This window comes from Carcharodon carcharias, chromosome 10 (genome assembly GCF_017639515.1).
Source record: "Carcharodon carcharias isolate sCarCar2 chromosome 10, sCarCar2.pri, whole genome shotgun sequence".
Classification (NCBI taxonomy): domain Eukaryota; kingdom Metazoa; phylum Chordata; class Chondrichthyes; order Lamniformes; family Lamnidae; genus Carcharodon; species Carcharodon carcharias.
In genome coordinates, this window is record NC_054476.1 from 126092608 (window position 1) to 126106615 (window position 14008).

At 40.3% G+C, this 14008-nt stretch overlaps 1 protein-coding gene across 8 annotated transcripts in view; it reads left to right on the forward strand.

Annotated features, from left to right (window-relative positions):
• The window catches only part of LOC121283223 (RIMS-binding protein 2), a 340915-nt gene that overhangs the window by 174487 nt on the left and 152420 nt on the right, over positions 1 to 14008 (forward strand). For all 8 annotated transcript variants that reach the window (XM_041197524.1, XM_041197521.1, XM_041197525.1 and 5 more), the window contains exon 5: positions 12119 to 12253. In XM_041197524.1, coding sequence (XP_041053458.1) covers positions 12119 to 12253 — 135 coding nt within the window. The remainder of the gene's footprint in view (positions 1 to 12118; positions 12254 to 14008) is intronic.

Sequence of the window (14008 nt, forward strand, 5' to 3'; positions counted from 1 at the left end):
AGACAATGATGGAGTTGTTGGAAGCATGACGAGTGATCAGGAGTGTGTGCAAACAGAGCACACAGTGAATGATTTTCAGAATGGTTTAAAGATTGTTGGACAGGCAAACTAAATGTGCAATGAAGACAGAAAATGCAGCACCCTGTAGAGAAAGTAGCAGTTAACACTTCAGATTAATGACCTTAAGTCAATACTAAATATGCAACATCAACGAACACAAAAATAATTTCCATAAAAGCTTAATAAAATATGAGGCCAGTTGGCTCATCATGCCTATGCTGTTTCGTTGCTAAAACAGTCCAAAACTAATCCCATTGTCCCTGGCTTTCCTCTGCTCCTTCCTTGGCTATAAATATTTATCCCATTTTCCTATAAAAGATGCCTTAACTGCTGCCTGCAGCAAAGTTTTCTGCACTCAGCCAAGCTACCAAGAACTTTCTTCTAAACTCTCTCCTCAATCTCTTGGTAACAATTCTGAATTTATCCTCACAACCCATCCCCCTTCATTCAATCCCCAGTCAGATCAAATAGCCTTTTCCTGTTTTTTCCATCAAAGCTCCTCTTAATTTTATAAAACCTTGCTTTAACTTTCTCTGCTTCAATGGAGATTGTCCCAGTATTTCCTCATAAGCACAAAATTGCATCCTTGATATATCAGTGTTACAGTTGTCGTGGGGACACACTAAACCAAAATCACAAAATTTACTGAATAACCCCAAGTCAAGAAATTACCTACAAGATTCCACTTTTTGTAGCTTTTTACTTTAGCAGGAATCAGAAACAACACAAATTACACATGAATTAACAGGAAAATGATACTTCAAATAAAAAGGTAAATTTCACTTTGAATAGTCAGTACAACAAAGATACAAACTACAAGTACCCTCATCATTCCCGCACAAATGTGGCAGTAAGTAGCTACACAGTTCTATAATATGGTTTTCTTTACTCAGGCAGGGTAGGCCAGGACTCCTATATAACAACAGCTTTCACCTCCAAGTTTCATGGGTATGATTATCATCAGCAAGGCATACTTCTATGAACCCTCACAATGAACCTGATGGTGTAGATTTCCAGCGTTCCTTTTCAACCGACCAAAAATAATACCATCGTTCATGGTTTGGCCACTCCTGGGAAAACACCCAGCTCTTGCGTGTCTCCGAGCTATTTGCACAGCTTTCTGTCTTTTAGACATTTTTAGCCAGCTCGCACAGTACCTCTAAGAGCTCATGTCTCTTTTTCTGCTAAACAGAAAAACTGACCTCTTCCTGAGAACGCTTTGCTTCTTCTCCGCTCAAGAATTTTCTGTGTTCCTCTTTCTGTCTCTGTCTTTTGTGTCTGCTCCTGTGAGCTGATCGCCTTTACTCTCCGGTTGAGCCTATAACAGCCGCAGCCAGTGTTATTCGCTGAGCAAGCCAAGTCCCAGAGGGAAACTTTTCTTACTGATCATAACATTGTTTGTATTATATTTTGAAAATGAGGGGAAAACTACTGGTCCCAGAAGCATAGAATCCCAAAAACACTTTTAGGATTTTAAAATTAAAAGATTTATTAACAAGAAGAAAAAAACTTAAACACGGAAGATTAAAATCACACAGTTGAAACAGTCTTACAAAACATTCCCCATAAAAATCTGCTTGGTCAGAACACACAAGTAAACTGCTTGGCAACAGCTCGCATATAGATCTTTAACTGTAAAAATCCAGTAATATTATCCAAGGCTGCTATTTTAACAAAGTATACCACACTCTCTTCCATTCTGCTGTGGAAATCCAAAGGAAGTTCAGAAACAGACTATTTTCTGGAAGCAAAGACTTTTCTGGCTTGAAACTGGATGGATGCTTCAAATTCACAACTCTTCTCAGCACAGATCTGGTCTCAGGAAATCTCCCCACACAGCCACCTGAACTCAACTAAACATCTTTCCTTAAATGTCTTTTTTCCCCTCACATCTTAGATTCCATTGTTCTAAGCACCTCTTTGAACTTAACTTTTCTGAAATATAAACATCTTTCATGTCTTCCTATAGCCTTCACTTCCAGGTCAAATAAAATGTAATAATCTTCCATTGTTTACTTATAAAACCTTTGTAAATTGCTAAAATTCCCTTAAACTTCCTTTTGAAATTTAGCATCTGAAAAGTCAAGTCCTTACCTATCACCTAATGCTAATTTTAAAACCCAGCTTATTTATTTGTAATTCCAACTTCACCATAGCCTCTCATTCCAAATGCATGCATCTAGCGCCTTTACCTTTCATCTCTCAGTTCCCACAGACAAGCTGTCTTTACTAGCCTTTCTCCAGTTTAATTATCCATGGACAGACAGACACATGCGCGCGCACACACACAGCCTTCTTTACAGAATACCACATAATTCCCAAAAATATTAAAAAAGATAACTTCCATCTTCACACCTCCATGGAAAAAAGTGAAACATCACATTTCAAAAAGATGTTTTCATTTTCTCAACCCATTTCGTATTACTTTTTATGCTTATCTGTACACATAAAATTATTACACTATGGTGTACATGCATCAACTATGAATATATATGCAATTTTTTGTAAGAATAGAGTTAATTCCAGTCCATTCTCAATTCCGCAACATCCAAGTCCTTTTGAACTTACGCTCTTGACAACTTCTCTGCAATTAAATTCTCTTGTCCAGCCCCATGTATAATTTTTAAATTGAACGGTTGCAATAATAAACACCACCGGAACAGTCTGGCGTTTTATCTCAAAACTTTTCCAGAAACTTCAAAGGATTGTGGTCTGTATGTACAACTGTCTCTGAAGAGTTGTTTGCAACATATGCTTCAAAATGCTGCAAAGGCAGAACTAAACTTAGTCTCTTTTTCTACAATTGAATATTTCTTCTGATGCTTATTCAGCTTCCTTGAGAAATACCTCACTGGTTTCTCAAGTCCCAGTTCATCTTCCTGCAGCAACACAATACCAGCACCCACATTACTGGCATCAATAGGCATTTTAAATGCTTTGTATAATCAGGTGCTACTAGAACATGGGTAGTAGTTAGTACAGCTTTCAAGCTGCCAAATGTAGTCTGACACTCGTGTCCTTTGGAATTTCCTGTTCTTTTCCAATAACCCAGTCAGTGGAGCAATTACGCTGCCAAAGTAGGCACTTGGAACTACGATAGCTTTTACTTTGGCATCTTGTGGGGCCACTTGACTATGTCCAACAGCGTGGCCTAAATAAGTAACTTTTGCTTTCGCAAATTCATTTTTAGCCAAATTTACAACCAAATTGGCTTCTTTTGTCGGGCAAACGGTTCCTTTAAGTGTCATCAATGTTGCTGCCAGGCTTGACTGAAAACCACTAAGTCATCAAAATTGATAGTACAATTGCTTAGTCCTTCAATCACTTTGTTTGCTAGTCTCTGAAATGTTGCATTTCTGGTGCATTTTCTATACCAGCAGGCAATGATATAAACCAAAACAAAAACAATTACCCGGAAAAACTCAGCAGGTCTGGCAGCATCGGCGGAGAAGAAAAGAGTTGATGTTTTGAGTCCTCATGACCCTTCAACATATACTTGACCTCAACCTCACCAACCTGCCTGCTGCAGATGCATCTGTCCATGACAGTATCGGTAGATGTGACCATTGTACAGTCCTTGTGTGGACGAAATCCCATCTTCACATTGAGGATACCCTCCATCGTGTTGTGTGGCGCGACCACCTTGATTTTGAACAGAAATAGCAACTCAAGACTGAGCAAATGTGAGGCGCTGTGGACCATCAGCAGCAGAAGAATTGTACTCAACCAGAATCTGTAACCTCATGGCCTGGCATATCCCCCTTTCTACCAATACCACCAAGCCAAGGGATCAACCCTGGTTTAGTGAAGAGTGCAGGAGGGCATGCCAGGAGCAACACCAGGCATACCTAAAAATGAGGTGTCAACCTGGTGAAGCTACAATACAGGACTTCTTGTGTGCCAAACAGCATAAGCAGCAAGTAATGGACCGAGCTAAATGATTCCATAACCAAAGGATCAGATCTAAGCTCTGCAGTCCTGCCACATCCAGCCGTGCATGGTGGTGGACACTTAAACAACCCACTGGAGGAGGAGGCTCCACAAATAGCCCCATCATCAATGATGGAAGAGCGCAGCACATTAGTGCAAAAGATAAGGCTGAAGCATTCGCAACAATCTTCAGCCAGAATGCCAAGTGAATGATCCATCTCAGCCTCCTCCGGAAGTCCCCAGCACCACAGATGCTAGTCTTCATCCAATTCAATTCACTCCGTGTGATATCAAGAAATGGCTGAAGGCACTAGGTATTGCAAAGGCTATGAGCCCTAATACTATTGCAGCAATAGTACTGGAGACTTGTGCTCCAGAACTTGCTGTGCCCCTAGCCAAGCTGCTCCAGTACAGCTAGACCACTGGCTTCTACCTGGCAATGCGGAAAATTGCCCAGGTAAGTCCTGTACACAAAAGGCAGGATAAATCCAACCCAGCCAATTACCGCCCCATCAGTCTATTCTCAATCATCAGTAATGTAATGGAAGGGGACATCATCAGTGCTGTCAAGTGGCACTTGCTTAACAATAACCTGCTCACTGACACTCAGTTTGGGTTCTACCAGGGTCACTCAGCTTTTGACCTCATGACGGCCTTGGTTCAAACATGGACTGAAGAGCTGAACTCCTGAGGTGAGGTGAGAGTAACTGCCCTTGACATCAAGGCAGCATTTGACCCAAGTGTGGCATCAAGGAGCCCTAGCAAAACTGGAGTCAATGGGAATCAGGAGAAAAACTCTCCACTGGTTGGAATCATACCTAGCACAAAGGAAGATGGTTGTGGTTTTGCAGGTCAATCATCTCAGTTCCAGGACATCACCTCAGGAGTTCTTCAGGGTAGTGTTCTAAGCCCAGCCACCTTCAGCTGCTTCATCAATGACCTTCCTTGCATCATACAATCAAAAGCGGAGATGTTTGCAGATGATTGCACAAAGGAGTCGCAAATGTTGCTGAACATAGATGCTGAAGCCGTCCGTGTTCAAATGCATCAAGACCTGGACAACATCCAGGCTTAGGCTGACAAGTGGCAAGTAATATTCACGCCACAAGTGCCAGGCAATGACCATCAACAAGAGAGAATCCAACCATCGCCCCTTGACATTACCATTGCTGAATCCCCCACTATCAACATCCTGGGGGGTTACAGTTGACCAGAAGCTGAACTGGACTAGCCATTTAAATACTGTGGCTACAAGAGCAGGTCAGAGGCTAGGAATCCTGCCTGAATTCCCAAAGCCTGTCCACATCTACAAGGCGCAATTCAGGAGTGTGATGGAAAACTCTCCACTTGTCTGGATGAGTGCAACTCCAACAACACTCAAGAAGCTTGACACATCCAGCACAAAGCAGCTTGCTTTATTGGCACCTCAAACACCACATTAAATATTCACTCCCTCCACCATCAATGGACAGTATCATCTACAAGATACACTGCAGAAACTCACCAAGCCTCCTTAGGCAACACCTTCCAAACCCACGACCACCACCATCTAGAAGGACAATGGCAGCAGACACACGGGAACGCCATCACCTGGAAGTTCCCTTCCAAACCACTCGCCATCCCGACTTAGGAAATATATCGCCATTCCTTCACTGTCGCTGGGTCAAAACCCTGGAACTCCCTCCCTAACAACACTGTGGGTGTACCTACACCACAGGGACTGCAGCGGTTCAAGAAGACAACTCACCACCACCTTCTTGAGGGCAATTAGAGTTTGATGCCACCTTTCTAAAGCACCTTTTGATTCAGAGAGATAGACTGAAGACCTAATTTGCTTTATTCCTCAGTTGTTCATTACCCCTTTAAAAGGGCTGTGATATGAAATTTGAACTCTGATCCAACTGTATTTCTTTTGGTTACCCATATTGTGTAAAGAATTTGGTGAATTCTTCTACAGTCACCTTTGTTGTGATTTTCCTTAAAGGTATTGCTTCTGGAAATCTTGTGGACACATCCATGATCATCAGTAAATACTGATTTCCTTTTTTAGTGTTAAGGAGGGGTCCTACACAATCAATGAAGACCCTACTAAAATGTTCCTCAAATGCTGGAATTGGAATTAAAGGTACAGGGTTAATCATTGCCTGAGGTTTTCCTATCATTTAACATGTGTGGCATATTTGACAGAATTTAATTACATCTTTATTTAGTCCAGGCCAATAGAAATGTATTTGCATCTTAGCTTAAATTTTCCTAATTCCGAAATGTCCAGCCAATGGAATTTCATGAGCCACTCTTAAAATTTCATTTTTGATACCCAGATGGTATCTCTACCTGGTGCACTCACAACCACTTTTCATCTGCCGGGACATGAGGCGGTCTCCATTGCCTCATTAAGGCATTGTTTTTAAGGTAATAACACTCTGGAATGTATTCTGCTTCTGTTTTTGAATAAGCTGTCTGGAATAATTGCTTTAAGTCTGGATCCTGCTGCACTAACTCCAGTAACTTCAAGGAACTAAACACCTCAGCCTCATCCTCTCTAATCTTCTCTTCCTGAGTAATCTTTTCAAGGATTGACCAACCAACTGAGGCTCAGTATTCTCCCCCTGTCTTTTAGATTCTTCCTCTTCCTGTTTAAGTTTTGTGTCTGTGACCTTGTCACCACATAAACTGGAAACAATCCAGGATGCTCTTCCTGTAAAACGTTTGTTGATTGTATCTCAACAGGTTTCTCTACTACAGTAGGTGTTGTCAAGATTTATGATCCAGCTATATCATTCCCTAGAATAAATTGAACCCCTGCAATAGGCAATTTCTCCATACTCCAACAATCACGTCTCCTGTTTTTAAATCACTCTTTAAATATACTTTATATAAAATAGGCTTGAACCCTCCAAGAATTCCTTTAACTAACACTTTCTCCTGTAACAACCCTTGTGGACAGCAGATGGCACTATCCCATAACATTAATGGCTGGCTCGCCCTGTATGTCTTAAAATCTTAACTGTCTTTCCTGCTGTTCCTGGAACACATGGATATACTCTGCCTTCACATATAAAATCTTTAAACATCTCCGTAACTTCTCCGTCAGAACTTCCTTGGGTAGATTGTGAACACATTCCAACCTCTCTGGCTAACACTGACTCTTCCTTTTTCACCTGTACAAAGGCTACTGGTCTGTCTTGCACTTGGGTCTCAGAGCCCAGAGCACTTTTACTTACAAAACTCTTCTGAATTCCTATCACTGCAATCGGTCTCTCGTTTAACCTCCAACAATTTGATTTTGTGTGCCTAGCCTTGTTACAATGGTAACACACTACTTTTCTTCCTTCACCTTTGCCTTCACCTGGTCCTTCAACTGACTCCTTGTTACTAATACTTTTATCATCTCTAGGTTTTCTATACCTCCAATTTCCTTGCTGACTCCCATAGGATTCTTTTCCTACACTCAGTTGTCTGTGTGAAATATCATAAGTATTGGCTGATCTTTTTATTTTATTTTTTGTCTTTCATCTAAATATGTCTTGATAGTTGTTAGAAAACTATTTCTAAATTCTTCCATAATCATAATTTCTCTTACATTTTCAAAAGTCTTGTCTAACTTTAATGTCCAAAACCTTGATCCCAGAGAATTTCTTTTTCTCTTGAAAACCCTACAAATGTCTGATTTTCTTAAACTCTTAAACTTTAACTGGTAAGCTTCAGGGACAAGCTCATAACCATTTAGTATTGCCTTTTTTACTACCTCGTAGTCTGCATTTTGCACCACTGATAAGCTAGCATACACATTCATTGCTGCACCTGACAAAACACTCTAACATCATAGTCCAAGCATCTCTTGACCAATGCAAATTTTATAGCTATCTTCTCAGATGAGGTGAAATATCTCTCAACTCCATCCTCCGTAAAATTAGGTATTAACTGAAGATTTTGAGTTGAATCAAATTCCTCAAAGGAATGAAAGTCACATCTGAGTCACTATCCCTCCTTTCCTCCTTTATTCTAAGCTTCACTTTAGACAATTCATATTGTCTGGCTTCTTTCTCCCTCTGAAGCTCTTTATCTCTTTCCTTCTCTCTTTCCTCACTTGCTAACTTCTCTTTCAGAAGTTTAAGCTTTCTCATTTCTATTTCTTACAATCTTTTCTTTTCCTTTCCTTGTTCCTCCTTTTCCCATTGAAGCTTTTTTTCTGTTTCTTTTAATCTGTCCTTTTCTTTTTAAGTTTTTTCATTTCTCTTTCTTTACCCTTTTCTTCCAATTCAAGTCTTTTCAGTTCCATTTCTTTTTTAAGATTCAAACTTCTGCCTTTGTCTCTTTCCATATCAAGCTGCTTCATTTGCAACTGAAGCCTTACTACCTCCAGCTGTGACACGCTAAGTTCAGGTGTCACCTCCTGTAACTTTAAATGCTGAGTAAGTACTTTAACCATGTAAGCCTTATGAAATTCTGCTTTTACTTCTACCTGCACTTCATCTGCTAACTCTCAGCTGACTTTTAGTTAGAGATTTCAAATACTCCACAGTCGCACCTCCCAAAAAAGTCTTAGCAATTGCCAAAGCCATGTTGCAGTCCAACCAATTTAAAATCCCTCAATACAAAACTCCTGAGTTCAGTACTCTCCTCGTACTTGTATCCTTTAAATTCACAAATCCCAGTTCAATATAGGAATTTTAAATTCCAGGCGAACCCCCAGATTTGTTACAACTGCAGCCAATGTTATTCACTGAACAAGCCAAGTCCCAGAGAGAAACTTGTCTTACTGATCATAACTTCTTTTTTGTTTTGTATCTTGAAAACAAGGGGAAAACTACTGGTCCCAGAAGCATAGAATCTCAGTAACACTTCTGAATTTTAAAATTAAAAGATTTATTAACAAGAACATAAAAAATAGCTTACACAGAAGATTAAAATTACACAGTTGAAATAGCCTTACAAAACATCCTCCCCAAAAAAGCAGTCGGTCAAAACACAGAACTACTCAGCAACAGCATCCTTATAGATTTTTAACTAAAAAAATCCAAGGCAAAACTGCTGCCACTTTAATAAAGTATACCACAGGACTTCTCGCTCTCTTCCACTCTGCTGTGGAAATCTGAAGGAAGTTCAGAACAGACTGCTTTCTAAAACAAAGACCTTTCTGACTCGAAACTGGATGGTTGCTTCAAATTCACAACTTGTCTCAGCACAGAGCTAGTCTCAGGACATCTTCTCCTGCAGCCACCCAACTCCACTAAACATCTTTCCTTCCATATCTTTCTTTCCCTTACATCTTAGACTGCATTGTTCTAAGCACCTCTTTGAAATCAACTTTCCCGAAATATAAAAATCTTTCATGTCTTCCTATTGCCTCCAGTTTTGGGTCAAAAAAAAATCTTCCAATGTTTACTTATAAAACCTTTGTAAGTTGCAAAAGTCCTTAAACGTCCTTTGAAAGTTAGCAGCTGAGAAATCAAGTCCTTAACTATCACCTGAAGCAAATTTTAAAACCCAACTTACTTACTTGTAATTCCAACTTCATCTTAGCCTCTCATTACAAATGTATGCATCTAGCATCTTTACCTTTCATCTCTCAGTTCCCACAGACAAGCTGTCTTTACTTGTCTTCTCCCAGTTTAATTACCGATGGACAGACACGCACACACATACAGCCTTCTTTACAGAGTATCACAATATTCCCAAAAATATTTTTAAAAACATTCATCGTAACAGGTTGAGGATAGCTAATTACCATTTTCACCTAGAAACAGGTTAATGTGCTTCACGTAGCCAAGGGGAAGAGGGAAGGGGAAGCCATTTTTGAGCTATTCTTTGAGCTATCAAAGAATTTAGATAGACAGCAGTTCTACGTGGTCAACAGAGACTTGGCTTTGCAAACTACTATGCCTGGATATGAGAGGGGGACCGTCTCTAGTTGAGGAGATGCAGCCTAGCAAGGGCAGGGAAAAGAAGAATTATTGTAACAAACTTTACTAGTGGTCGATTTATGAACACCTCTGAAAATTGAGGATGTCGCTTGAAAACGGTCACGCGAAGTTTTTTTTAATTCATTCATGGTATGTGGGCATCACTGGCTCGGCCAACATTTATTGCTCATCCCTAATTGCCCTTGAGAAGGTGGTGGTGAGCTGCCTTCTTGAACCGCTGCCGTCCCTGTGGTGTAGGTACACCCACAGTGCTGTTAGGGAGGGAGTTCCAGGATTTGTCCCCAGCAACAGTGAAGGAACAGCAATATATTTCCAAGTCAGAATGGTGAGTGCAAAATTCGACCTTTTGAAGGGCTTATCAGATTCCTTTCTAAAAATCATGATTCAATTTTTATATCTGGCTCCACCTCTGCAGATCGTAACCATTCACTGCGTAAAAAAATCTTTCTTCATGTCACCTTTGGTTCTTTTGCCAATCACCCTAAATCTGCGTGCCCTATTTCTTGATCCTTCCAGCAATGGGAACAGTTTTTACCTATTCTTGTATAGACCTCTCATAGTTTTGAACAACTCTATCAAATTTCCTCTCAACCTTCTCTGTCTAAGGGAAGCAGCCCCAGTTTCTCCAATCTACCAACATACATCTCTCAACACCAGAATCCTTCTCAAATATCTTTTCTGTACCCTCTCTACAGCCATCTTTCCAAAGTATGGTGCCCAGAATAGGACACAGTACTTCAGTTGAGGCCAAATCAGTTTTTTTTTTTATAAAGGTTCATCGTAAAATTCTTACTTTTGTACTCTAAATTCTTTATTTATAAAGCCCAGTATCCTGAGCATTCTTTTAACTTCTCTCTCAACCTTTAACAATTTCTGCACATTTACTCCAAGCCTATGATGCTGATTTGACGATTGGTGACAGGATGATTGCTGATATCTCAACTGACCTCATATATGTACAGGATTTAATGGATCACAAGATCTATCACCCTGCATCTACAGGGTTCACATGGCAGCTGTTCCAGCTTCTCACCAACCAGTGGTTGGAACTTCAGCTAGTGAATGCCTACAAATGTACTCACATGGTGATAATATTTGAGTGGCACACTTGTATATGACTCTTCCTTGTGCAAATTCTGTTGAATCATTTGCACTAATTGTTTTTCCAGCCTTAAATGTTGGGGAAGGAAACAGTTAAATCACAAGGAGTTCAGTTGCTAATTATCAGTTAACAACCTAAGTACCCATTTGGATGTATAAAAGGGATAACAGGTGAGACAAGTTCTGCAGTTCTGCTGAAGGGTCATGAAGACTCGAAACGTTAACTCTTTTCTTCTCTGCCGATGCTGCCAGACCTGCTGAGTTTTTCCAGGTAATTCTGTTTTTGTTTTGGTTTTCCAGCATCCGCAGTTTTTTGTTTTTATCTCTCTGTTGGGAGTTTTATCCACCAGAAATAAAACTCTATCTGGGAGTCTGTCTTTTTTGCCAAACAGTTATTGAGCTTACCATTAAAGTCCTTTATTATACTATATCATATAATTACCTAAGGTCATGCTTTGTTGCGGAACCCTTCCAATGTAGATTAGGGTGTAGAAAGGACATGACAAACTCAAAATTCATGCCTAAGATTATGTGAGATTAATTTGTGTCATATAATCACAGTACATAAATGTTACCTGGCTCCTTGCATGACTTCACTTGAAAAGAAGTGCCAGTATTGATCTGATGGCTCTGAATGGTCTGATGGATGTCAGCTCATTCAGTTTTTTTTGTTGTTAAAACCATTACAAACTAGGAGTTGTCCAAATGATTCTTGAATACGTTTTTAACATAATCAACCGCTTATGAACCAAGAAACTACTCATTCTGTTTATATTATGGTTGAATCACAGCTATCACAACATAGATCTGAATTCTATTTAATCTTTTTCTAGCAGTTTACAAAGTTTGTAGCTTTTTAAGCTAAAAGTACAGAAGAGAATTGATCCTAGCTGACTTCGACATTCAACCTGATTGCTTTGGATACCCTATTATTATACATTTGATTATGATGGTTTCTAAGGAAAAATCATAGTACCACCTTGTAATCCAAAAATGATTATTCTCATTTATTCATATTGTAATCATATCTGAGTTCTTATTTCAGCATGTAAAGTCTTAGAATAAATCAGAGCACCTTTTCTGTTTTCGTGTGTGCACAGGAGGCTCCCGACAGGTTGAAACAGAGTGACTTTGAGCGTGTGCTGAGAGAGTCTCAGAAAGAAGTGTTGCGGCTACAGAGACAATTAGCTGTGGTGTCTCTGAGAGAATCTTCCCACCAGCAGAACCCAGGGACTGTGAGTAAAATGCTTGTACAGCATGACCTTATTACAGTAACTTTCATCTTTAAAAATATAATCAGCTGATCCCTGTATCCTTAGCTCCAGTTTGGCCTCTTGTTATCTGTGATTATGGTGGATGGTCATGTAGGTCATTTGGCGTGAGTGAATTTACCTGTTCTTGGCTCAGTCCTATTTTATTATCTGACCTGGGCCATCCAACACTCATCTCCTACTCACCTCTCTGTCTTATGTAAATTTTCCCTCACACTGTTTCACCCAAATAACAATTGCTGACATATGACCCAGGGACTGGATCTTTTAGAGTCAGGGTAGACTGAACCAGCAATAGACAGGTGTGCTCCGCCACAGAGAGCTTCACCCCAAAGACAGATAGCAGAATAGGGGACATCAGAATACGAATCCAAGGCGGGATAGAGAGACTCAGTTTGAGGAATTAAGAAATGCAGTTAAATTGGAGAGCCCAGGCCATATTTAGTGCAGCTTGACCAAAAACAGATAAAGAAAAGAACGACCTTCACTTTCCACAACCACTGGACATCTCAAAGCACTTTACAGCCAATTAAGCACTTGTGAAGTGTGGCCACTGGTGTAATGTAGGAAATGCAGCAGCTAATTTGTACTCGCCAAGCTCCTACAAACAGCAATGCGATAGTTCCAGTGGTAACCTGTTTTTTGTGATGTTGATTGAGGGATGAATATTGGCCAGGACACCAGGGATAACTCCTCTGATCTCCTTTGAAGTAGTGCCATGGGATCTTTGACGCAAGCAGGGAGATGAGCCTTGGTTTAACATCACATCCGAAGACAGCACCTCCAACAGTGCAGTGCTGCCTCGGTGTTGCATTGGAGTGTCAGCCTTGATTTTTGTGCTCAAGCTCTGGAGCGTCTCTTGAGCCCAGAACCTTGTGATTCCTAGGCGGGTGTGTTACCAACTGAGCCATGGCTGACACACATACGACTAGTTTGGATTGCAGTAACTGACTATTGTCTCCAACTGAAACTCACTATACCACATAGGTCATTATATAGCATGCATTCAAACCCATTAAACATTGTTCTAAGTAAGTAAGCCTGCCTCCATTTGGATTTGCACCAAACTAATAAGCTGTGATCGATAGGCTTACAGCAGTAACTATTGATAGTTTCCAGAGTCTTAAATGTTGGCACTGACACAGTGCAAATGTGACTTTCCAAAGCTAGATCTCAATTCCAGTTAGGGAGGTCTGCCTCTGAGCCTCACTTTCCTCCAGAATGAGGAGATCTTGAGTTCAGTACACATCAAGCCTCGGTCTAGTCTTCTCGGATGGCTAACCCTCCAGGAATTAAAGAAAAATCTCCCGGGCACTGCTGTGAACAACCCAATGAAAATTCATAGCACCATGAAACAATTTTTTTCATCTTCTTTGAACAATTTCATTGTTCTTAAAAATCCCGGAGATGTGAGAAGAAGGCTATGTGGCTGGGCAGGGTGGCTGGAGATGGGAGGTCATGTATTGAATTCTCTAGGAATACATCCGACCAGAGATGGCAGCCCTCTATTCTGAGGGCCCATGAATCAAAAGGTTTAGACCAGACTTGTCCAACCTTTTCAGGCCAGGGTTTGGTGGTGGTGGTGGGGGGGCACATTTCAATTTTTTTTCTCACTCAAGGGGTCAATGATCAAATTTTGGTATGAGAAATTTTCATACATTAAACATGAATTTTGAAAATATCAATGTCAAAGCAATAAATTTCAAAGAAGAGTAATTA